This window comes from Petaurus breviceps, unplaced genomic scaffold, assembly GCF_028583685.1.
Source record: "Petaurus breviceps papuanus isolate PSGF00001 unplaced genomic scaffold, PetGlider_PUasm1.0 38, whole genome shotgun sequence".
Classification (NCBI taxonomy): domain Eukaryota; kingdom Metazoa; phylum Chordata; class Mammalia; order Diprotodontia; family Petauridae; genus Petaurus; species Petaurus breviceps.
The window spans coordinates 70,475,662-70,502,715 of NW_027186304.1; the positions used below are offsets into that span (position 1 = coordinate 70,475,662).

The window sequence follows — 27,054 nt, forward strand, 5'->3', positions numbered from 1 at the left end:
ACATGCCATCATGTTATTATTTATTTATTTTATTTTTTAAGCAATTGGGGTTAAGTAACTTGCTCAAGGTTACACGGCCAGTTATTTCTGGGTGTGGTGCTAAGTATTTGAGCCCAGATTCGATCCCGACTCTGGGGCCGGTGCTGTTACTTATTGTGCCACCTGGCTGCCCCTTCATCATGTTAGTTTTTAATTGGTAAAATCCTCAAAATGGACACTCTCCGGGAAATCCAGAGTGTATAGGAAGAACTAATGTGAGATGAGGGTGGAAAGAGAGAGCAGTGCCATATTGTGAGGGTCCTTGTATTCCCACTGCCATCACTGTAGTAATGCTCTCATTAGCATTAACGTGAACTAATGTAATAGCCTTCTTATAGAAGTTCCCATCTTCAGTTCTCTCCCTATACTAAACCTTCTTTCATACCCTTGTCAGAAAAAAATCTTTCTTATGCATAGATCTCAGGCCACTGCCTTGCTCAGAAATTTTCAGTGGCCAAGCAAAATTCACATTTCCCTTCTGGTCGGTAAACCCATGCAACATGGTATGTAAGCCTCTCTTTTCAGCTTTAGCTTATGTTGCTCCCTCCCTTCTATACGTTCTGTGTGTCAGGCAAACTATACCACTCTTCTCCCCTTTGAACCCTAGGTTTTCCCCACTTTGTTATCTTTGTTTGCTCCCTAATCCTAGAGTATCTTTTCTTCTTCTCACTTATTGAAATCCTAGTCATCCTTTAAAAGCTAAATTCAGATGCTCTTTCTTCTAAGACGTTTGATCCTCCTCAGTTGCTTGTGAGGTTCCTTTGTAGGGATCATGTAACACTTAAAAAAAAAAACTCCTTACCAGATTTGTTGTGTACTACTGTATATTAAACCTTTGTTAATAACTTATTTCCCTACTAGACTGTAAGTTCCATAGAGAAGAGATAGGAAACCTGTGGCCTTGAGACTGAGTCCAAGTTTTATGGAACAAATCCTTTTATTAAGGGGATATGTTCTGTGAAGTTCAGATTCAGTCAAGGGCCACGTGTTCTCCTCCCCTGGCATATACTATACATAGTATATGAATATTTATTGATTGACTATATGTCCCCAAAAATATTCATTTTGAGCATTTGTGGCAACTGGGCAGAGCAGTAAAGAGTGTGATGAGTCTTCAAGTCACCTACCTTCTCTCTGTCTCAGTTTCCTTAACTGTAAAATGGGGATAATAATAGCACCTACTCCACAGGGTGATAGTCATATTTGTAAGGCCACACTGTGCTAAGTAAACACTTTTCCCCCCTACAAATATCTCATTTGATCCTTACAATGACCCTACTATGAATAGATGCCTAAGAAATACTTATTTCCTTCCCTTCCCAATCTGGCAAAAGTTTCTGTGAGCTCAAATGTACATTTTGCCTAGCAAAAAGAGACAAGTTTTAATGTCAGCTGAGTTTTAATTTATTGAAGCCTTTCACCACCAGATTGGCCACAGGGTGATGAATTTTCTATCATAGCAATTCTTAAATACCATCTAATAAGTTGTAGAGGAATTGTGATTTGCATCAATAGAAGAAAACAAATTGTTGAACCTGTCACATCATACATAAGCTATCAATGGAACAATATCCTTTATTGCAGTGTAAATTGGAATGATATTTTTTTGGAGGCTGAACTTTAAAATATCTACTAAAAATTCAGTAATTTGTTTCATTTATTCTGAAACAACCATCTCGAACTATATAGCTTTTTAGTTCAAAATCTTAGAGTTCCTCAAGTACAGTTTTTATACTTTACAGGGGAGAAAACTGTGATGCAGAAGAAGTTGTGATTTACCTAAGTTTGTATAGCAGATGAATTACTGGTGGGCTATTTCCATTGTGTTCTGCTTATTCTAAACTTTTGCTAAATTCAGGATGATTTTCAGAATGAATACCCCTCTATGTCATTAATAGATAAATTATAAGGTCGCTAGATCAGAGATTTAGGGTTGGAAGAGAAAATAGAAGTTATCTACTTTCCCCTTCTCATTTTGGGAAAACTGAGGCTCACAGAGGTTAACTGGTTTGGTATATTTTCCTCTGAAGACAAGTGCAATGATCTTTTAGCTAATGAATATATGTTAATGTGTATATTTTAATTATTAGGAAAATATTTTGTTTATTACATAACAGTGATAAAGAAATGTTTTTATAAAGTATTCTTTGATTTTATTATAATTCTTATTATAAATATAGTATGTGTGCTGCATTTTGGAGAAACCTTTAGGCTTCTTCCTGTTGCAACTCCCTCCAGTTTTGGTTATCCATTTTTATTGTACATTAGTCTCCTTGCTTCACTGAGCATGATTGAAATTTGAAATATCATTCCCTATCATTTCTCTTTTTCATAAAATAGCCATACATTAACAAAGCAATCCTTTGAAAACCTTCCAGCTTACTGCTATGACCTCTGCCCTTTGTATCTTTTGACACTCAGACTGTCTTTGTGCTTAAGTTTTTTCATGATGGATAAGATTCCCTACCAATCACATATCCTCTGCTCTAGCAAAGAAAGTAGATAAATTATTTTTATCTGTAGTCTTGCCAAAGTTTTCAAGAGAAATGTTGGTGGTATGCATAAAGGAAGCCTATGTAATGTCTACTTCAGCTTCTCCCATAACTGGGGTACAAAAATGAGGCTATTTGCAGCTTTCTAAATTCTAAAAAATGTAGGAAATTGCTAGGTCAATTAATCAGTGACAATTGCAATAAGTATACAAAAACGTGGTCCTTAGCAAGAGTCATCAGTTGTGCTAGGTGTCTCCCCCCCCCCCAAAAAAAAAAAAACAACAAACCTAGAAACTTCAGTATGTTGCCCTGTGTTCCACCTCTTGAATCCTTCGGGGGTTTCATGTCAGCTTCATAAGAGACTAATGGCTAGAAGATAACTTGACAGTTGACGGCAACAATATAATTCTCTTTCTTCTTTCTCCAATCCTACTCTCTCTTCCTTTTTGGGTTTTCATCACATAGCTGTCCTGTGTATACCAAACCAGTAACTTGAGGAAGTCTGTAATGAATGGGAGAATGATGCTTTGTAATGGTGATTTTTATTAGGTTAATAAATATGTGGTGTCAGTAATCTTTTTAGACTTAATCAATATTTTTGTTAGGCCTGGGATGTTTTAAAGGTTCAAAATACGATACTAGCTACCACATTTTCTAAAACTTGCAGTATTCCAATATAAAGTTCTACAGTCCAACTTTTTTTCCAAAAGCACTAGATTGATTTCTCAAGTTTCATTAATGTGTCCCTTTTCTGTTTGTCTTTTTGTTTAGTATTTTTTTTCCAGTAGATTTAAAATATTTTAGGAAATGAATCTCTATAGAGATGTGACATTTTAAAAAATATGTTTTCTACCATAGTGAATGTGAGATCTTTCATTTCCCTTTTCTCCTCTTTCTGCTTCATATGTTCTACATGAATTTAGCTGTTTTTAAATTACAGAATTGCAAGGAACCTTAGAAGTAATCTGGATCACCTTCTACCTGAACAGGAATCCCCTTGACAACATTACTGACAAGTGTATTCATCTAGTTTCCACTTGAAGCCTTCCAGTGAGGGGTGATCCCCACCTCTTGAGACAGCTTATTCAACTTTTGCACCACCATAATAATGAGGATGTTTTTTGCCTTATTGAGTCAAAATCTCTCTGCTCCCTGTCACTTCCACCTGTTACTCCTGGCTTTGCCCTCTGGGGCCAAGCAAAACAAGCCTAATCCCTCATTTACATGACAGCCCTTCAAGTACTTAAAAAACAACTATCTTGTCCTTCCTAAATCTTATCTTCTCTAGGCTAAATATCTCTATTTCCTTTACCTGAGCCTATATGACATAGTTTCAAATCCTCTTAATGTGGTTGCTTTTCTTTGGACGTGCTCCAGCTTGTCTTTTCCTTTTCTATCTAAGCAGAACAATCCAGACGCGTTCTGATACAGTAAGGCTATCACCTCCCTTTTTCTGTCTGGAGTTTTACATTAGTTTTTTAGTTGCCACATGATGCTATTGAGTCATACTGAGTTTGCAGTCTATCTTAGAAACAAAGAAAGAGACAACCTTCTTAAGTTTCCAGTATTGAAAAGTATAAACAAGCTCATCTTTGCATCCCAAGTTATTAGGAATTTAAAAAAACATGTATGTGGTGTGCGTCTATAGTAATGTATATGTATGTATATATACAGAGACACACACACACACACACACACACACACACACACACAAAGACAGGCTACTGTAGGATTGGTGGATGGCCAACCCATGTGTTGTTGAAAGGATACTGCTTCTGGAGGGGAGAGTGCTTTTGAGTCATGGATGGTAAACCTTAGCTAAAAAGTTTTGCATAGCTCTCTTGCTTCTTTCAGAGATAGTGTCAGCTCAGTGGAGAGTCTAGGCTAGACAGTATGAACTCAATCACTGGGTGGGTAGATGGCTTCCTTGGGCAACTAAAAAGATGACTTTTAGTTTTTCTGGAGTCTCTGGAAGTATCCAGTTGATCTTTTAAATCTTTCAGTTTACCCATTTGTTAACAACACATTTCTTCCTAGATTTTCCTTCTGAGGACAACCCTAGCCAGTCAGCTGATGCACTGGCCAGTAAAGCAAGGGTGTGTTTGTCTTTGTGTGTGTGTGTGTGTGTGTGTGTGCGCGCATGCGCGCATGCGTGCGCCTAATGCCTAGGTGGAATTACCCCATTATTTACCCTGATAGTTTTTCTATCCAATGCACATAGTTCACTAAAATTCCAAGATCTTTTCATGTAAACTGTTACTTAGACACTTGTGCATTTGATACTTTTTTTAGTCGAGGTATAGGACTTTATATATCTATTTTGCTTTTTGGAGGGCAATTGGGGTTAAGTGACTTGCCCAAATTCACACGGCTAGTTTTTGTGTTAAGTGTCTGAGGTCTGATTTGAACTCAGGTCATCCTAGGGCTGGTGATCTATTCACTGCGCCACCTAGCCGCCCCTAGGACTTTATATTTTCCCTGTTAAATATTATCTTATATTCCATTTATATACAATTTCAAGATCTTTTTAGTTTATGATTCTGTTATCCAGTGTATTACCTCTGCTTTATGTTAATCACATGATAAGCATGTCATCTGTATTTTCATCCAAGATTTTGAAAAATATTGCATAGAAGATAGGGTAAAGGCAGGTCATGGTGGTACTCTATTAGAGACTTCCCTTTATGCTGACTGTGTTCTCTTAAGAAAATGTGAAGATAGTCCTGGGTGCTGTCTGTAGTTTACATTTTCTGTGATGGTCATATTTAGCCATGTTCTTAGTCAGAAGCGGTGTAATCTTTTCTTTTCCCAGAAGACTTGAAATTTAAAAGGGTTGATTTCAGGGAAATAATATTTTTAAAGTTGAAGTTCAGAGTGTTTTTCCTTCTGTTAAGGAACATTGAGAGTTTTTTCTGACTCTCATGCTTTTATGAAGTGACTTTTGTGCATTGTAGGATATAATTAATATTTCCATTGATTTTCCATTATTGTCACATACTTGTATTAATCATGGGTTACTAGATGTTTGTTTTTTTTATAGCATATGATTTAAAAAGAAAGCATTTAAATGTTCTGAAAATTCTTGAAGCTTAAATGTTACATTGAACACATTTTATCTTATAAAGAAACCACCATAATCAGACTCATTTATGTGGAAATAACTAATTTTTTTTCTGCAATAAACCTGTGAAATACTCATATTGTGCCACATATGTAATGTGGTACTAGTTCACCATTGCAAAAAATAAAATAAAATGTTAAGCATAACTGTGCTGTTGTGTGTCTTGCAAAAATAACGGTTGAAACAAATGGAATTGTCTTTTTGGAAGCCACCTTTTGAACATCGCAGTTTAAATGTTACTCAATGATAATGTTTAAGTTGAATAATTATTTATTGCATTTGTCAGAGTTATATAGTCTTTTTTCAAATACAATTATATTTTAAAATTTTTTTAATGAAATTTTTAAAAAAGACAGTATCAGTCCTAGCATTTGCATGTATTATTTTTATTATGTTAAATTGGGAGGTGAAGCATGGTATAAATTCACAGTACATAAATTTAGAATAATTCATTTTTCTACAAAAATTGGGATTTTGATTACTGTTTATAAAATTAGTGGCACCATAATGAATTCATAATACTTAGTGACCTTGTTCTTTTATTTTTCTAAAATATTTGGAATTTTACAGAACTGAAAAGCACTGTCCTTTCCCATTTTGGTTTATTCTTTTAATAAATTAATGACTGATATGAATAAATATATATATATACCTCACATAAGTAGAAACTTGTGGTGTATTTGACAACTTAAACTTGAACCTTAACATGACATTCAGAAATAATGGAGTTGTTTCATCATGTCAGTGAGTTTGGAATTGGGAAAAAAAAAAAACAACACCTTCAAAGTTGTGGTGTTTAATCAGAGAGCTATTTTTCTTGAGTGAGGATGTGCAGGATAGAATCAGTTATCTTTGCCAAAAAGTGTTGAATTTTTATTTCATCTAATAAAGAGCATTACATCTTATCTACCTTGCCAAAGAATGTAATTTAGAAGGGAAAAAATATTTTGGACACTCTTTGTTTTCTGTACATGGTAAATCTGCAGTTGATAAGCTATAAGTTCCTGCTTCTTTCTGTAGGTCATTGTTAAACATACTGTTTTTGATTGCCAGCTATCTGCCAGTTCAGTTGTATTGAATTTCCACTTCCTGAAAGTGGCAAATATGGTGATCACACAAGATCCCATTGGACATCTCTGATACAGCCTTTGAAGTATTCTCATAAAACTACTTTATTGTAAATGGAAACTCACTGGTTTAGAATACTTTAATATAAGATTATTCTCTCATTTAGTTATGATTTCTTTAACTTGGGAAGGGTTTGCTACTTTTTTTTAAAGGAAAACAGTTTGGTCAGTTCAAGACACAAAAGTATCCTACAGCATCTACTAGGGAGGAACTAAAGTGGCTCACATTTTGTTCATGTATAAATTTGTCTAAGTGTGTTGGAAATTTATGTTTAAAGCCTTTGTCCTTGCTGGATGGATAGTGGCTTACTCAAGTAGGTGGATGAGAAAGGTAGAGGAGCTAAAGGAAAATAGTTTTCATGTGAAACATATAACCACATGACAAAAAACCCCACATTTTAATAACTCCCTCCTGAGAAAATGTCCAGTCTCTATTACTAGTACTGTCAGATTCAGAAGCAAACTAGTTCTAATGATAAAAGCAAGAATATGCAATGCTATCTTACCTTAAGAAAAGGCCATTTGTTAAGAACTAATTATTTGAGATGTAGGAAATCAGAAATGACTGGAAAATAATTGAGTACTATTTTTAAAATAGCCTCATTTGAAAATATATTTTAGTGCTATATTTTCTCCTCCTGATTTCCCAGGTAGCATTTCCTCCTTCTGAGGATTCATTTTTGCCCAAGAAAATGTTATTCTGTGGCTTTAACTTGGCATTTTATTTTCCCACTTCCTAAAGAAGCAGTTGAAATTCCTGGTGTGTGTTTTTAGTAGCCAAACCCTGCTGGCATAGGTGTTCAGCTCATTAAAAGATGTGTAACTCATGTCAACTACATAATCATTTTTAAGCATTGAAGGAATTTTCCATGATCATTGCATGATCCAAGAGGTACTGCACAATTATTCACCAAAAGATAAGAAATTCTTTATTTTATATTCTCCTTATATTTGTTTGTGAATCATTTCTAAATAAAAATGTATTTATACTTTTATTTTTCCATTGTTATTAGATTCCATTTATTCATTTTGTTTTTCTTTGTCAAGGGGACATATGTTTAAAACTATAAAACCCTTAAGATATTTTCTAAGTGAAACCTATTAAAAGAGTTTCTTCTTCTGTAAAATGAGAAGATATTTGGCAAAGTAATCTCTAAAGTTACTTGTAGCTCTATATTTCTGTGGCTCTTAGAATTGGTTTCACAGCAATTTCTGTTAATTCTCACATTTGTTAGTTGAGAAACCTGATAATTCTTTTCCCAACCTCTCTCATCCTAGGAGAGATAAATAGAAAAAGGTTCTTCAATTCACTTTTCACATAATATTAAGCAGAGTATTATGGTGGAAACTCATATAACTGAGACTTTATTATATTCACTAGGCATATAGCAGGGCACTTAACTTGTTTCCCCTGGAATACATAACTAAAGAAGTTGTCAAACAGATAACCAAGGAGCATTTTATGATATGGTATCCTTGGTATTTATTCTTTTCCCTTATCCTTTTACTTCTTGTCTAAAAATTATTTTAGAAATTTTACAATTTAGGATGATTTGAGATTTAACTATATTTTTATTTAAAACTCTAGGCATAAATACCACTTAAATATTTGTATGCTCTCCAAAGTACAACTTTTAAGGGAAATCATTTCAAGACACCATTATTAACTGGCATTTTAATCTTTTTTTTGTTTGTTTGTTTCCTCTTGAGTAATCTTGAACATAGCATTTTATTCTAATATGCTGGCTGGACTTCCTCACACCTTATATAATTCTCAACTTGACAACCACCAAATAAAATAAGCAGCCTATACATTCTAAAATCACTTCGTACATGAAACTTTAAATCTTTATTGAGTAGAACTTATTTTCAGGCATATAATAAATTTAACATGTAACTTTCAAAGCTGTCTGCTTGTCAATGATTTTCTTTGGCCTTTTGGTCTCTTTTCATTTTTACTGGAGAGTAATATCCTGAGTCCCCTTTCTCATCCCTCTTCCTCTGCCATCCATGGAAAAAGAAAAAGATAAGCAAAATACTTGTAACAAATATGCATAGTCAAAAATAACCAATTTCCACATTGGCTTGATCCAAAAGTGTACTCGTTATTCTGCACCATGAATATGTTGCCCTTCTTTTAGGAAATGGATAGTATACTTCATGACTTGCCCTCTGGAATCATGGATGATCATTACACTGGTTAGAGTTCTTAAGTGTTTCAAAGTTGTTTTTCTTTACATTGCTATTGTTGTGATATAAATTGTTCTCCTAATTTTACTGTGCATCAGCTCATATGAGTCTTCTGAGGTTTCTCTGAAACTGGCCCATTTGTCATTGTTTTTTATGAGATAATAATATTCTATTACATTCTCAGTCTGTAATTTGTTCGTCATTCTACAGTAGATGGACACTCAGTTTGTTTCTAGTTCTTTGCTACTACAAAAAGTTGCCGTAGCTATTTTTTTTTTTAATATATGGGTCCTTCTTACCTTTTTATTGTTATTGTTATTTTTGACTTATTGGCAAAAGTTGAGAAACCTGATAAACCTGTTACTTTAAAAAAAATAAGTGTTTTCTCAAAAATGTAGGTTAAAATAAGTAACTTTGCATGAAGATAACGTCTCCTTTTATATTCTGGACCAGTCTTACACCCCTAGGAAACCAAGAACTTCAAGGACTAAAGTTTGAAGAGCTTTGGTTTGTAAAGGCATATAAATAGCAATACAGTTCCTATGCTAAATATGCATTTTCTGGTGAATAACTAGTCTTCATGATTTTTAAGTTCTATCATGGTTTTTAAGTCATTATCAGTTCTAATTTCAAATATTTCAAATCTAGTGCTTATGATCCTAAAAGGGAAAATTAATCTTGAATAAATTAATTTTACTGAGCTTTTTAGGTAACAATCTCAGTTTAAAAGATTTCTCTTGCTTTTTGTGATGTTGGTTTCCGTTTTACTTTGTTTCAAATGCTACATAATACACTTAGAATGTAACATGTTTACCAGTAAATTTGCTTAAGTGCTCACCTTATTTCCACCTATTTGACTTCTGTTTCTGGGGGGAAAAAAACCTAGATCAGAAAGGTTATAGCAGTCAGTAGCTTAGTGGGGAGAAAACTGACTTCAGTTGACAGCTGTCATCTGAAAACTACAGACCTCAGGACCCTTTTAGGTTATAAGTCTGTAATTCTGGCATTGGATTGGGATGCTGTTTACATTTTATATAAAGTAAATCATTGTCTTGTTATGAGTGTTAGAATAGGGCAAAATTAGTCCACAAGTTTTCATGTGACTAGTATATTTCCATAAGAGTTTTTTTGCTGTGGACTTCTGGTCCTTTAAGTTTCCATATTATAATTACTATCCATAATTTAGACTTGCCTAATAAATCACCTTTTAAATTCCTTGAGAATTAATTGTTTTCAAGAGGGTCAGTATCATACAATTCTTTTATGTGCTTATAAAGGAGAAAAAGTATAAATTTGAAAGAGGCTTAAGATTTTAGTTATTTTTCAAAAGTTAATTGGAACCTACATACAGATTCTATTAATGAAAACTCAGGGAAAAAAATACTAACTTTAGCCACTTTACAGATCCATCTTATTTGAGGAACCATAGTATAGTGGAAAGAATATTAGTCTTGGTATCGAAATACCTGGTTTGATTTTTTTATTTTAAAAGTAACCATGTACCTAAGGTGAAATCACCCAGCTTCTCTAAATTCTCATATGCAAAATAGAGATGATAACAGCCTTACTACCTGTTGTAAGAAAAGAAATTTGTGAAATTTAAAGGACTACTTAAACATGATAAGGAGTTGTTGGCACAGTGCAAATGTATGATTTGAGGTCAAATGTTTCTTTGAAGCAATTTGAATAAAATACGAACTGTTGGAGACTATCTGATAACTATATGCTTGCAGACAAGGTGGTGCTGACTATGTGAAATAGTTTAGACTTTGTTCCATGGAAATTAATTTTAATATTGCCTAATTTTATTAATAAAAATCTTATGTTCTTACAAAGGAGAATAATCCTGTACAAAGTCTATAGTTAGGGTTGCTTTTTTGTTTTTATCTAGTCATCAATGGGATCCTATTACGTCATTAGTAGCCACTGTGCTTTTGGGTGAATAATGCATCCAGTGATTGAATTTCCTTTGTCATCAACACACAGAATTTTGGCACAGATCTTCTATTCAGTGGGCATTGAGCCATATTTATTAGTCTGAGTATGGTATTTAGAAATTTGTCTTCTTGACAAATGAAAACCACCCTTTAATTTTTAAAATTCTGAAGCTTGTATATTCATATTGTTAGCCATAATATAATTGTGAATGTACTTTACTGTCTTCCAAGCTTGTTTTTCATTTCAGTTTTAGACAATGACAGTGTTACATAGTATGTTATATAGTGACATAGTATGTTACCTACACATTTGTGCTACACATAGTGCTCTAATTTCAGATGTAATAACTTTCTTTTGATGTTTATAAGATACTTTCAAAAATGTAACGAACTTTAGCTTATCACAGCCCTAGATGATGATGCTTGCTCATCTGATTACACTGCTCAGGGGAACAAGGTTAAGGACATGCTGTTGGTAACCAGAGCATTTTCAGGGTTTTAGTTCAGCAGATGGGCTGCTTGGCTGGATTCATACATCTGCCTGCCTGCTGTGGCAGCTGCTGCTGCTGCTGCTGCATGTTGTATGTTCTTTTGTTCTGTTCCATCCAAGAATGGAACACTAGGAAGTGTAGTGAATGGATTAATTTTAGGTTAAGGTTAGTGTTTTGCTTCTGATGGAAGCTAATGAGTTTCTCTTAAAGTGAACTAGATTTACAAACTACAGTTCAGTCAGTGGGATAAATTAGTATTGTTTGATATAAAACAAATTCAAATGTGTAAAGTCTTGACAGTTTTCAATGTTTATTTTTAATTCTGTATCTATTTTGTCTCCTCTTATTTTTCCAGGACTTATAATCAGACTTTGCTTGACGCTGCATGGTTCAAGAGAATTAAGGAAATATGGAATGACATGAAGAAGATTAGTTAAGGATTAAAGGCTTTGGTGACAAACACCTCAGTGAAGTGGTAAAGCACAGACTAGTTCCCTCCAATTGTAGCTCTGAGGAGCTGTGTGTTGGAAGAAGATGGCCGATCCAGGAATGATGAGTCTTTTTGGAGAGGATGGAAATCTTTTCAGTGAAGGGCTGGAAGGCCTTGGAGAATGTGGTTACCCTGAAAATCCAGTCAATCCTATGGGTCAGCAAATGCCTATAGACCAAGGTTTTGCTTCTTTGCAATCCTCTCTTCATCATCCCCCTGCTAATCAAAATCAAGCAAAGTTGACCCATTTTGATCACTATAATCAATACGAACAGCAAAAGATGCATCTGATGGATCAGCCTAACAGAATGATGAGTAATGCCCCTGGGAATGGCATAGCCTCTCCTCACTCACAGTATCACAACCCTCCAGTTCCTCAGGTTCCTCATGGTGGCAGTAGTGGTGGTCAGATGGGAGTTTATCCTGGCATGCAGAATGAAAGACATGGACAGCCTTTTGTGGACAGTGGCTCTATGTGGGGACCACGGGCTGTTCAGGTGCCAGACCAGATAAGAGCCCCTTACCAGCAACAGCAGCAACCACCCCAGCCACCACAGAATCCGTCTGGACCCCCTGGACAGGGCCATCCTCCACATATGCAACAGATGGGAAACTATATGGCTCGTGGTGATTTTTCAATGCAACAGCATGGTCAACCACAACAGAGGATGAACCAGTTTTCTCAAGGTCAAGAAGGCCTTAATCAGGGAAATCCTTTTATTGCCACCTCAGGACCTGGCCACTTGTCTCATGTGCCCCAACAGAATCCCAGCATGGCACCTTCTTTACGTCACTCAGTCCAACAGTTTCATCACCATCCCCCCACTGCTCTCCATGGAGAATCAGTTGCTCACAGTCCCAGATTCTCCCCTAATCCTCCTCAACAAGGGGCTGTTAGGCCACAAACCCTTAATTTTAGTTCTCGGAGCCAGACAGTACCCTCACCTACTATAAACAACTCAGGGCAGTATTCTCGATATCCTTACAGTAACCTAAATCAGGGATTAGTTAACAATACAGGGATGAATCAAAATTTAGGCCTTACAAATAACACTCCAATGAATCCGTCTGTACCAAGATACCCAAATGCTGTAGGATTTCCATCAAACAGTGGTCAAGGACTAATGCACCAGCAGCCCATTCACCCCAGTGGCTCACTTAACCAAATGAACACACAAACTATGCATCCTTCACAGCCTCAGGGAACTTATGCCTCTCCACCTCCCATGTCACCCATGAAAGCAATGAGTAATCCAGCAGGTACCCCTCCTCCACAAGTTAGGCCTGGTAGTGCTGGAATACCCATGGAAGTTGGCAATTATCCAAATATTCCCCACCCTCAGCCATCACACCAGCCCCCTGGTACCATGGGAATTGGACAGAGGAATATGGGCCCCAGAAACATGCAACAGTCTCGTCCATTTATGGGCATGTCCTCAACACCACGGGAAATTAGCGGGCACATGAGACCAAATGGTTGTCCTGGTGTTGGCCTTGCAGATCCCCAAGCAATACAAGATCGATTGATACCTGGCCAACAACATCCTGGTCAGCCCCCATCTTTTCAACAGTTGCCAACCTGTCCTCCAATGCAGCCCCATCCAGGGATGCATCATCAGTCTTCACCACCACCACATCCACATCACCAGCCTTGGGCACAGCTTCACCAGTCACCCCAGAACACCCCTCAGAAAGTGCCTGTCCATCAAGTAAGTGATTTTTCAACCTGTATTTATTGAAATATGAAATTAAGCACACTTTCCACCTTGTCTCATATAACTTGGCTTCTTGTTTCATGTAACTCTCCCCTAAACAAGCAGAAGGCTTTGCTTTTCTAGTGCTTTACACAGTGCATGGCACATAATAGGTGCTTAATAAATGTTTTTTTTTTTATTTCAGTTGCTTTCTTGGTTTATGTTTGCAAGATGTTTGCTCAATAAATCAAAACAGTGTCTCAGGTTTAAATAGGATCTTAAGGTTTGTAAGATAGTTTCCTCACAATAGCTCTATGATGTTGGTGATAAAGGTATTATTATGCTTATTATATAGTTGAGGAAACTGAGGCTCAGAACATTTAAGTAATTAACCTATTGCCACCCAACTGGAACTTTAATCCATTGGCTCCTCTTCTCCAACTGGACAGCAATGGGGGAGATGGAGAAGTATGGAGAGGTGTGAATTAAAGAGGAGAAATAAACAAAAATAAAAAGGATTGCAGTTCATATTTAAAACATGCTTGTTGACTGTGATTTATTTAAACAAGTTTTGCTGGGTTTTATTTTACTTAGGTATCCTTTTTCTTTATGATGATGAATTTTTTCAGAAGTTGTAGAATACTTGTCCTTGCTTTTTATTAGGGTGATTATGCCATCTCTTTAATGTTTGTGTGCTCTTAAATTGCAAATATCAGAAAGTCAGAATAAACCACAAACTGCTGCAATGTGTTTTTATTCATGCAGACTTGGTTCCTAAGCAGTGAGAAAAATAGTCTTCCTTAGTAAAATTGTCTTTCAATTATGGATTTTTTTCATGCATTGTATTTTATGAAAGTTGCTAACCAAATAATGCATTCAGTAAAAGTATAGGTCTAGAACTCTAGTTTTGTAAATAAACAGAAAACTCTTCCCATTCTAAATTGTGTACCTGTATTTTAACAAATACCAAAACATGTAAGTGAGCAGATTTCTCTTGCAGTATTATTGGGTAATGACTTTTAGAAGTACCCATACTTTCTACCTATATCACTCATTTGGTGTTTAATCATGAATCGGTCTGTATAAAGGCAGGATAGATAGTAGGGCCTGGAGGATCTTGGAATTCAGTGGCAGGGTGGATGATAATACCTAATGGGTCTCCCTTTCACTAGAAGGATTGGAATTGGTGACTTCCACCTTATTCTGGGCATTCAGGGACTATGGATCTTCCTACCTCCCTGGATGGAATAAAGTGTTTAGGTTCTTGGTTTGTCTGAATTTTCAGGACTTTCTTTGATTCTGAGGTTCCTGTATCTTGACTGGCAAAGGCAATGGTGGTACAGTGGAAAGAACCCTTGACTTGGAGTCAAGTGAAACTTTGCCTCTGACACATTAACTATGTAAGACAGTGTTTTTAACCTTCCTGAGTGTCAGCTTCCTCTTCTTTACAATGGAGATAATAATAACTGTACTTTCTATCTTTCATTGGGTTATTAGAAGGTTTAAATCACTCACACACACACACAGAGTTGTGAAGACTTTAAAGTCCATAAGATATCAGCTATTATTATTGTTACTTTCTAGTCAGTAGTAGCTACACATTTTCAGATTCTTTCATAAATTATTTTTAAGCTTGTTTTTCCACTTTTACATTGTCTGATATTTTAATTTTTATTGTAAGATTGTCATTGATGGCATCTATAAATTTTCTTCATTTCCTATTATATTCTCACAGTAGGCCTTTTTAATTTCATTTTAAAAATCATTTTAAAATTCTAGCTTTAATTCCTGGATTTAAAAAAATAGACTCTTTTAATTGCTCTCATAATATGTTTACCATTGTTAATTCTTAAATTCTTTAAATGTGTCAGTTATCCATGTCCTTTTGAACTCTCTTTGTTTCTTTTTCCCATTTGCATTACTGCTTGTACTTTAGCTATTGCATTTACTATGTAGTATTTAAAAAGTGTGTGTGTGTGTGTGTGTGTGCATATCTGACTGTCTGTCTGTCTATCTTGGCCCTACTTTTCATTCTTCTTTCCCCCAGTGGGGGAGAGATTAGAAAGGTGAGTATGACTTTTTTTTCCCTTTTGGCTTTTTTTTTTTTTTTTCAGTTTTTTTCCTCTTCATTTTTTTTTTTTCCCCTCTGGGGGGGGTTGAAGAACATCGTTGCTTTTTTTTTTTTTTCTTTTTTTTTTTTTTTTTTTTTTACAGTTTTTTTCTCCTTCAGTATTTTTCTTGTAGCTTTATGAAAGGTATTGAGGAACCTCCTTCCACTAGAAGTTCTTACTCTGCCATACTGACTGAGAAGATGGCAGAGACTGTGTTATTTGCATCTCCAGTGTTTAGCACATAGTAAATGAATTAATAAACGCTATCTTATTAACTGAATTGAAGACAGGTAATAAATGGAGAAGGATAAGTGGAGAGTGCAAGATATTGGAGGAAACACCTCCAAAACTTCTGAATTTGTTGGACAGTGAATGTGCAGTTGATAGTAGTAGGGGAAAATTAATTTGGGGATGCAAAATTCCTTTTTAGACATGATTTACATCAGGTAACATTTTAGTAGAAATGTCATGTTGATATCTGAAATTAGAGGAAAGGAAGGTCTGGGAATAGATTTTGGAGTCATTTGCATGGAGGAAATAAAGGGATGAATTTTCCAAAGGACAAAGTATGGACAAAGATTAGAGGGCTGTCCTCAGCCCTGGAAGCCTGAACCTTGCAGGTGACTGACAAATAAAGGGTAAGAGGATAAAGAATTGGTGGAGATGGTAGTTGTGTAATAGAATATTTTTATATTGCCACAGAGACTAAGTGCAAAGACTTTAAAACTCAGTAGGCAGTCAATTATTAGAGTTTTCAAAAAATCATTGATTTGCCTTGTGGAAGTAGTGATTTTCTTTTCTTTTCTTTTCTTTTTGCTTTTTGGAGGGCAATTGGGGTTAAGTGACTTGCTCAAAGTCACAAGGCTAGTGTGTCAACTGTCTGAGGTCAGATTTGAACTCAGGTCCTCCTGATTCCAGCTCTGGTGGTCTATTCACTTGCGCCACCTAGCCGCCCCCAGATTTTCTAGAGGTTTCCATACAGATTTCCAGATATTGCTGAATTGCTAGGTGTTAGATGACTTTTTTGGTTTCTTCCAAATTTCCCGACTAACTGCCACAAATTATTACCTAAGATCTTCTTTCCTATATGACCTGAAAATAAATTTGTTGGCCTTTAGTGGAGTTTGAACATTTTCTGTCAGAAAAAAAAATCAGGGGGCAGCCAGATTTTGTGGGGTCACCCCACAGCTGGCACATAAATTAATTCAAATTAATATCACTGTCTTGCATTGCACTTAACTAATATTTTCATTAGGTGCTGCAAAGGGGAAAAAAACCATGAAAAAATGTGTTTACTATCCTTTTCCAACTATCGAAAGCCTAAGAGTCTGTATTTAATATTGAATGCATTTAATATTAATTGTATGTGGTCATCTGTTACAATTTGCCCATTTTTTTCTAACAAATAAAATTTAGTTTTGATAGTTGAGTTTACAAGTTCACAGTTGAGCATTTCACATTCAAAGATAGATACTAGGAAAATAATTGAAGGGAATTATGAATTCAGAGCTCAGTAAAAACACCAGTTTTCATTTAACAACAAAGAAGCTCTTTTAAAAATCCAGCAAAACACTTAAAGTACCATACACATTTTAACCATTTGCTAAATACTGACTGAAAAAAAAATGAATGAATGTATTGGTGAGAACACACTTTACCTCCAAGTTTTCACCCAAAACAAATAAAAGGGGGGAGGGAGGGGGAAGTAAACCTAGGACTAAATCAGCTATGTATTAATTCAGGAAATAGTTTAAGTGCTTGTCATGCAGGTGCCCACAAGCTAAATGAGAAATACACCTTAATATTGTTGACTCTAGGTTTATTTCTCATTTTATGTTTGTTGATTAGTTGTGCCTTCTATTGCTTGGTGCTGTAATAGGCACTGGGAATGCAAATACTTTGTCTGAAATAGTTCCCTATTTCTGAGGAGCTTATATTCTTTTTTTTTTTTAAAGCAATTGGGGTTAAGTAACTTGCTCAAGGTTACATGGCAGTTATTTCTGGGTGTGGTGCTAAGTATTTGAGCCCGGATTTGATCCCCCAGGTCATCCCAACACTGGGGCCAGTGCTCTTACTTGATGAGCCACCTGGCTGCCCCAGGAGCTTATATTCTAACAAGAGAAATAACAAGGACGTATATGTCTATATAGAATAAACATAAAGAAAATAAATACAAAATAGTTAAATATAAGGTAGTTTGAGAGAGAGGACACAAGTAGTTGAAGGAATCAGAAAAAGATTTCATGTAGAACAAATTTGTGAGGTTTTTTTTCTTTTTTTTTAAGTATGATTCAATCTGCATTCAGAGCTCATCAGTTCTCTCTCTGGAGGTATATAGCAGTATTCATCACAGGTTCTTTATAATTGTCTCGGATCAGTGTCTTGATCAGAGTAGTCAAGTCTCTCACAGTTGATCATTCTTACAATATTGCTATAGAACACATATTCTTAACCGTGTGTGTGTGTGTGTGTGTGTGTGTGTGTGTGTGTGTGTGTGTGTGTGATGGATCCCTTTGGCAGTCTGGGGAAACCTATGGATACTTCTCAGAATAATGTTTTTAAATGCATAAAATAAAACACAGTATTATGAAGTAAACCAATTATATTGAGAGTCATATATATTATATATACACACATACATACACATGTGTGTGGGGGGGTGTGTATGTATGTATTTTAAGGTCAGATGTAAGAGCCCCAGATGTAGAAGGTAGTACTTGAGCTAAGTAAACTTTGGAGGAAAAAAAAGAGATTCTCTGAGATGGAGCCGAAGATCCATTCCAGGCATGGGAAACAGCCAGTGCAAAGTCACAGAAGATGAGAAATGATGAGTCATGAGAGGGATAGAGAGGAGGCCAATTTGGCTGAATCACAGAATAAAGGAAGGGGAGTGATGTGAAGGTTGGAAAGATAAGTTGGGAGGTAGTGAAGGGATTTAAAAACTTAACAGGAATTTATATTTTCCAATAGCAATAGGAAAACACACGTTTTTGATTGGGGGATTGTCATAATCAGGTGTGCACTTAAGGAAAATCTCTCTGGCATTGTAGTAGTGGGGAGAGACCTATGGCATGGACACCAATAAAGACACCATTGCAATTATCTAGGTGAGAAGTAATGAGGGCCTGATATGTGAGAATGGGTCAGATGTGATAAATGTCAGGATAGAAACAATGAGATTTAGCAACTGATGGAATATTTGGGGCAAATAGTCAAGGATGATGACAAGGTTAGCAAACTGGGAGAATGGAAGAATAGTGGACAAAAACAGGGAAGTTTGGAAAAGGATTGGCTTTGGAGTGAAAGATAACAATAACATGGTGAGCTTGAGATGTCTCAGTCAATTCGAAATGTTGATTTTGGCAATTGTTTGTACTGGATTGAAGCAGTGAAGAGACTGGAACTATACAAATAGAACAGTGATAGAAGAAGAGTTGGGGGTCTAGGTCAGAACCCTGGTCAACATCGTGTTAGGGCATGTGATATGGGATGATGAAGATTTAGAAGCTTCTCAAGTTTTTCATATTCCTTATGAAATATTCCATTACCTTAATGTACTAGTTTCAATTCCCCAATTGATGTCTACCTGTTCCCTCCCCCTTTTTTGCCTTTTTTTTGAAGCAAGTACTTTGTATGTACTGTGCCAGTTATATAGGTTATGGAAGCTATGCAAGACATTGTCCTTTTCTTTTGGATATTTCGACTGGAGAAGAATAGACAGCATCCATACAGGAAACTGTTCAGTTGCAATACAGTCAATCAATGAACATCAAACACCTTCTATGTGTTCATGCTTTCTTTTGTTCAAAGAATAGCAAGGAGGCCAGTGTCACTGGATTGTAGAGTATATGGGGGAGGTGTAATAAGGTATAAGAGGTCTAGAAAGGTGAGAGGTGGCAGATTTTGAAGGGCTATGAATGGCAGGATTTTATATTTGATCCTGGAGGTGACAGAGAGCCACTGGAGTTTACTGAGTAGAAGGGTGACATAGTCAGACCTACACATTAGGAAGCTGATTTTGATAGCAGAGTGGAGGATGGACTAGAGTAGGTAGAGACTTAAGGCAGGGAGACCAACCAGATAGTTATTGAAATAGTCCAATGGTGATATGATAAGGCTTTACCAGGCTATTTGCAGTTGCAGAGCAGAGAAGGCTTACATATGAGAGATGTAGTGAAAGTAGTAATGATAGGACTTGGCAACAGATTGGATATGGCAGGGGCTAATAGAGAGTAAGCAGTCAAGGATGAGAACTGGGAAAATGGTGGTATTCTCAACAGTAATAGGAAAATTTGAAAGGGGGAGGGATTTAGGGATATAATAATGAGTTCCGTTTTGGATACATTGAGTTTAAGATTTCTCTAGGGCATCCGTTTTGAGGTGTTCAGTAGGCAGTTGGAGATAGGTATCAGGAAGTCAGCAGAGAAAGGTTACGTCTAGATAAGTAGATTTCAGAATCATAAGCATAGAGGTGAAAATTTAATTCTTTGGAGCTGGTAAGATCACTAAGGAAAATAGTAATAGGAGAAGAGACAAATTTCTAGGATAGAGCCCTGTGGGACACCCATGGTTAATGGACACTGGCTGAAGATCCAGGAAAGGAAACTGAGGTGTGGTCAGATAGGTAGGAGAACGTGTCACAAAAACCCAGAGAAGAGATTATCAAGGAGAAGAGGTTGATTATGGTGTCCTTGGCTGCAGAGAGATCAAGAAGGATGAGGATTGAGAAAAGGCAAAATTTTTTTTTTTAAAGCAATCGGGGTGAAGTAACTTGTTCAAGGTTACACGGCCAGTTATTTCTGGGTGTGGTGCTGAGTGTCTGAGCCCAGGATTCGATCTCCAGGTCATCCCAACACTGGAGCCGGTACTCTTACTTGCTGAGCCACCTGGCCGCCCCTAAGCAATTGGGGTTAAATAACTTGCTCAAGGTTACACGGCCAGGTGTTTCTGGGTGGGTGCTAAGTGTCTGAGCCCGGGATTCGATCTCCAGGTCGTTCTGACACTGGAGCCGGTGCTCTTACTCGCTGTGCTACCTGGCCGCCCCAGAAAAGGCAAATTTTGATTTGGCAGTTTGGCAAATAAGAGAGCAGTATTGGTTGAATGATGAAGTTGCAAGTCAGACTGAAGAGAGTTAAGAGAGTGAGAGGAAAGGAAGTGTGATTGAGTGCTAAAATGAGAGGGGCAGATGAAAGTTTTAAAAGCTCAGGGAAGGAGATAAATCAAGGCTGAAATTGTCAAGGAATCTTAGTCCTGGGAGAGATTAAATCTGAGCTAGGATTAGAATGATGGGTAGGATTTACTGATAGGTAGAAAGGGGAGCAGCATTGCAGATAGGGAAGTAGGTGTGGAGCAAATGTTTAGATTTGATACCAAATCTTTGATTTTTCAGATAATAGTGAAGTGGATTGTAAAAGCAAAATATCCTTAGGATATACAATTGTCTTGGTAAGGTAAAGGCAAATTGTTAACAACTTTGGCTAGTTGAATGATTTTGGTGGTGAAAAACCTTGCCATGGATTTAAATCAGAACTTTTAGGGGAAAATCACTGTGTTTTAGACATTTTACTTTATTTTCTAGGTGAGTCTCATTTTTCTGTTCTGTTCCTAGTATGCCTTTACTCTGAAATACTCTTCTGATTTGTAAGTCCATATTTTTACCTCATTTTAGAAAATATTTTGCAGGTTTGCTCACACAGATTTTTCTACAATAGACATCTTGGTTTAGAGAAGGAAAATAAAGGAAATGTAATATAAATTTACATTTGGTAGAAAATAAATTAATGGGATATGTGAAATTTTCTTTAATTTTTTTTTGAAATTTCACAATGCAATCAACTTTGCTTTCTTTACTAATGAAGGGGAATAAAGATAATTCAAAAGTAAAAGTTTTTATTTTTCTTTGAAATGAAATCATTACTTTTCAGCAGTTATGCTTATATTTTTACTTTAGTGCTATTAAAATTATTTGTCATTCCTTGATGACATACTATAAAGTATCTCTAATTCATTCCCTTTCAAAAGACAAAAAAGCCCCAATCATGTAAATAGTATATTTTTGTCTTTTTAAAAAATATATATTTATACATACCATGTTTCCCCGATAATAAGACACTGTCTTATTAGTTTTTTTGGACAGAAAAACACCAGAGGGCTTATTTTCAGGGGAGGGCTTATTTTAATGAACATTGACAGCGATTCTAATAAACAGGTAAATGTGAACAAAAAAATGTACCTTTATTCAATAAGCAAATCACTGGGGAAAAACAAGATGACGCGCTCACTGCTGCAGCTCTGATTGGATGAAGCTCGGAGCGCGGCATGCATTTCACGGGGGGGGGGGGGTGCATACAGAGGGTACCGTAATGTAGCATGTAGTGCAGGGGATCACCTTCACTACAGTAGCAATCTCAATAGGGCTTATTTTCGGGGGAGGGCTTATTTTAGAGGAATCTTACACAGTAAGGGGAGGGCTTATTTTGGGGATAGGTCTTATTATTGGGGAAACACGGTGTATATATATATATATATATGTATATATGTATGTATGTATGTATTAGTCTTTTTAAGAAACTTAAGTGGAATTTTAGTTTTAGAAAAAAATTGTCTAAAATTTAATTAAAGCCATGTTCAAAATTCATCAATAAAATTTCAGAACTTGGAGGGATTTTCAGGTGATTCTTTTCTTAATCAGATAACATCTAACACTATGTCTGATTCTGGATGCTATATTTTAATGGGGACATTGACTAAATGCTGCATATGTGGGGGTAGGGGTTGGGATGGTGAGAAGACTAAACTCTACCATTTAAGGATCACTTGAAAGAACTAGAGAAGATAAAGATAAGAGGGCTAAATGATTGCTTTCTCCAAGTACTTGAAATTTTGTCACATGGCAGGAGGAACTAGGGCTAGTTTGGGATTAGTGCGGAATAGTGGAAGGAGTACTGGACGAAGTGTCAGGATGTTTGGGTTTGATTCCTGATTTTCCCACAAATTAATTATATGACTATGAGCAAGACATTTGGTCTCCCCCAGTTTCAACTCTGAAACGAGAATAATAATACTTCATCTCCCTGTGCAGCAGAGTGGTTATAAAGAAGACATTTTGTCACCAGGAAAAGTCTCTACAAATGTGAACTGCTATTATTGCTGTCCCTAGAGCTTCCAGCAATGGGTAGAAGTTAGAGGGTGCAGATTTGTAGCTCAGGGTTAAAAGGAAAACAACAACAATTTCCCATGAATTAGAGTTGTTGAAAAATGAAAGAGACTATTTCAGGAGGAACTTCCCCATCCCTTTCAGTCTTTAAGAAGAGGCTTGTTAGGAATATTGTAAGGAGTCTTTAAGCTTCAGATAGTTTGAAATTGGATATTGTCTGAGAACCTTTCCAGCTCTGAGACACTATAATTCTAGTTTTGCAGATGGGTAAACAGGTCTTGAGAGACTGTGACTTCCTCAGTCACAGCAAGGTAAGGACTCTTTCTATTGTGATGGAAAATTTATCCTTTAAGTTTTTTAAGAAACTGGAATTTAGGGAGATTGTGAATGGAAGCAGGCTCTTAGTATCACTGTTTTTTTTTTTTTTTTTTTTTTTTTGGCCTTTTGGAGAGGGTAGTTGGGGTTAAGTAACTTGCCCAAGGTTACACTGCTAGTTTTTTTTGTGTGAGTGTTAAGTGTCTGAGGCTGGAACCAAACTCAGGTCCTCCCAACTCTGGGGCCGGCAGTCTTACTCACTGTGCTACCTAGCCACCAATTTTTTTTTTTTAGTATCACCGTTTTTTACGATAAGTTAATTTATGTCAATACATTGTATATGGATTCTTCACATTCAAAATGGTCGCTTGCCATATAAAATGTGAAAAACATTTTTATAATTAATATTTATGATTTAATCTGTGTGTATCTTTCTTCTACTGATACTGTTCACAGCCCCTCTGTAACTTTAGCAGACAGACTTCCTGATGATTTCCTGTGACTGGAAAAAAAAATCATCTCCTTGTTTCCATTTGTTACAAAATTACCAAGTTTTGTGCATAGTTGAAAAACCATATGTAGACTATCATGGCAATTTTGTGAGTGGATCATGATTTGGTGAGAATTTAAATTTCACATTACAAAGACTTCAGAGTTCAAGTTATACTTCATGTATATAGAATCATGAAGAAAAGACAAAATCATGTTCTGCTCATGTGTAGGGCATTTTTGTGGGTCACGAGGATACAAAGACAAAACCCCCATATGTGATGGAGTGAAGAATTAGGCCCTAATCACATGTCTGAAATTTCAGTGGTATGTATATAGGTACTTTTTCTGTGTGTACTAAACCATATTTAGACTGATTTCTTGCACCATCAATGATATTTTTCCTTGGAATATTTCTAAAAGTAGAAATTTTATTAATGATAACTATAGCATTTATTTTAAAAATGGAGAGATTGATGAAATAGAGATTGTTGTCTTCTTTGTGTTCTTGGTGAACATTAAGACTTTTTTATTTTTAATTAGGAGAGTAACCCATGTTGTCCATCTCCTATCACTGACACTCTGTGAACATCATGAGTTTATTTACAAATTTGAGTCCTGCTAACTATTCCTTACCTTCCTGAAATTCTCTGTTGATTTAATTGGATAACATTAAAGTCTAGACACATAGTTATAATAATTACCAATAGACAGATCTACAGGCACATGATATTGAGTATTGCCAGATTGTAATATAATATTGTAATAGGTGATCTGATAGCAAACCTGGATGTCTCTTGAGCCTTGATGAAGATTATAAACAATGTGGATTTTCATTTCTAAATTTGTAAAGATACAAAGTGTGAAGAGTGAATTAGTTAATCAGTCAAATAAATACTTATTAAGTATCAGGCACAATATATAAAGAAACAAAATGCTTCTAAAGAAATAGTCCTTTACTACCTCTACTTCCAATGTCTCTTTTGAGTGTTTCCAGATTAAGATAACAGAAATCACATTTTTATTTGTTTAAGGAGGCTTTTGATGATTGTATAGGTTTGTTCATTTGTTGTAGTGGGTGACTAAAGTTTCACAGTATACTTAAAGCTTGCTGGTTGACAGCATTCTACTCTTTGGGGATCTGTTGTTTGTTTATGGTCATGTTTCTCCTCCTAACAGGTTTCACTACATCTCTTATTTACAATGAACCTTAATTATTGTTCTCTTTCATGGTCTTTCTTTGGCTTTTGCTTCTCAGTCTTGATTCAGGCTATTTTTTTCAAGACTTTGTAGTGTTTCTTTCTGTTTGCCTCCTGTTACCCTGCCTCCTGTAATCTTCAATATACACATCATTACTCTACCACCAAAACACAATCCATTTAATATTACCCCCAGATGGACAGTATTACCAAGTATGGTGTTGCTGGCAAAGGAGAAATTTTGCAGTATCTGTTGTCACTAACATTAGCTAAGGATACAAATGACATGGACACATTATATGACAACCTATTTTTTTTTTTGCGACAAGCTTTTATTTTTGATGGGTATCCTAGCAACACATTTGCTTAAGAAATATTTGTGGGAATAGAGTTTCATTACCCCCAGGAAATCCAGAGCACTACTAAAATGTCCAAATAGACTTTTAAAGCTTATATCCATTTAAAGACCTATTCAGATGCTACCTCTTCCATGAAGCCTTCCCTGCACCCCTTTTGGACTAAATATAACACTTTGTTTCATATCTATATGCTGTATTTATCATGCATTATTTTGTATTATAGATACTTGTTTATATCTCCCTCAAGGATCATTTCTTGTTTCTTGTCATGTACAGAGTGCTGTGCTGAGTGGAGTAACAGATCTAAAATTTAGATAAGTTCTTTGCCCCTTATTTTCTTTCCCTTACTTGACTGGAAACTTAATGAGAGCCAGGATCACTTGTCTGTGTATCTTCTTCTGGTGCCTAGTAAAGTGTTCTGTAAACAAGTATTAGAAAATGTTTAAGTAGCATGATCCCACATCTTGGGGTTATGGGTTTGTTTGTTTTTTTTCTTTGATGGGGAATGGAGAGGATGTAACAGTAAATATCTTTTTTTATTATTATAATAACCTATTTGAGTATAAAACTGTAGTATTTAGCAGGTGTGTGTGTGTGTGTGTGTATTTTAGGTAATGTGTAAGAAGACTTGATCTTTGAAGTAAGGTCTTCACCATTTGTTTAGATATTAAGATCTTATTGAAGAAAACCATTCTCCTTTTTCTCCTCTGTCATAGCATATCTGTCTGTCTGTCTGTCTGTATGTGGGTGGGACAACTAGGTGGTGTAGTAAATAGAGCACTGGGCCTGGAGTCAGGAAGACTCATCTTTGTGAGTTCAATTATAGTTTCAGACACTTACTAGCTGTATGACCCTGGGCAAGTACTTAACCCTGGCTGTCTCAATTTCCCCATCTGTAAAATGAACTGGAGAAGGAAATGGCAAATGACACCCAGTATCTCTGCTAAGACACCCCCAGAAGGGATTTGAGAAGAGCCAGGCACAACTGGAAAAGGACTAAACAACAACAGCCATAACACCAGTGTATGTATGTATGTATGTATATATATATATATATACTCCAGAAAGTGGCTTATATCAGTTTACAAATTCCTATTTCAGTATTTTGTAGCTTTTTTTCCCCCCAAGTCAAGCTGAAACTCTTTTTTATACCACTTCATTATTAAGAGCCTCATGTAGCTTGGTGAGCTAGGATTTGGAGTGAGGCAGATTTAGGCTCGGTGTAAGGAAAAATATTCCTATCAATAGACTTACCAAAAAATGGTCTGAGCTCTATCTAAAGCTACTAGATTCTCTGCCACAGTAGATATTTAAGAGAAGGGTCACAGATTAAGGACTGGAAGGAATCTTAAAAGACATTAAGTGTCACCTCCTCATTTTACATATAAGGAGCTGAGGCCCAGAAAAATTAAGTGGCTTGTGCTGGCATGCATAGCGAGTAAGTATCTTGAGACTGGAGGGGGGAACCACTCCTTGGAAAAGTTATGGCGGAGATTCCTGTTCAAGTATGAATGGACTAGATGACTTCGAAGTCCCTTCTCACTAGTCAATTCTGTGATTCTCTTGTAGTGAAGGTATGGGACCTTTCTTGTTAACCTCTTTTATTCTTTTCCTCCCTTTTTCTTTCTCAGCTTCTACATTCCTTTTACTTTGACCCAGAAGTTGGCCAGTTCTGAAAAGAGGACAGTTTGATACAGTGGGAAAATCAGAAATTAGGGAGAAAAATTTCTGTGTAGGTTAAGGGCTTAGATTGGGGAAAAGACAGTTTAGAGTAGAGACAGTGGAGAAAAAGTAATTGACTCCTGGGGAATTTATTAAAACTTTGACATCTCAAGATCATTCAT

General features: G+C 36.1%; 1 protein-coding gene across 3 annotated transcripts in view; it reads left to right on the forward strand.

Moving 5' to 3' along the window:
• CHD7 (chromodomain helicase DNA binding protein 7) overlaps positions 1-27,054 on the forward strand; it is a 251,575-nt gene that overhangs the window by 82,977 nt on the left and 141,544 nt on the right. For all 3 annotated transcript variants that reach the window (XM_069099999.1, XM_069100000.1, XM_069100001.1), the window contains exon 2: positions 11,753-13,596. In XM_069099999.1, the coding sequence (XP_068956100.1) occupies positions 11,932-13,596 (1,665 nt within the window). In that variant the 5' untranslated portion in view covers positions 11,753-11,931. The remainder of the gene's footprint in view (positions 1-11,752; positions 13,597-27,054) is intronic.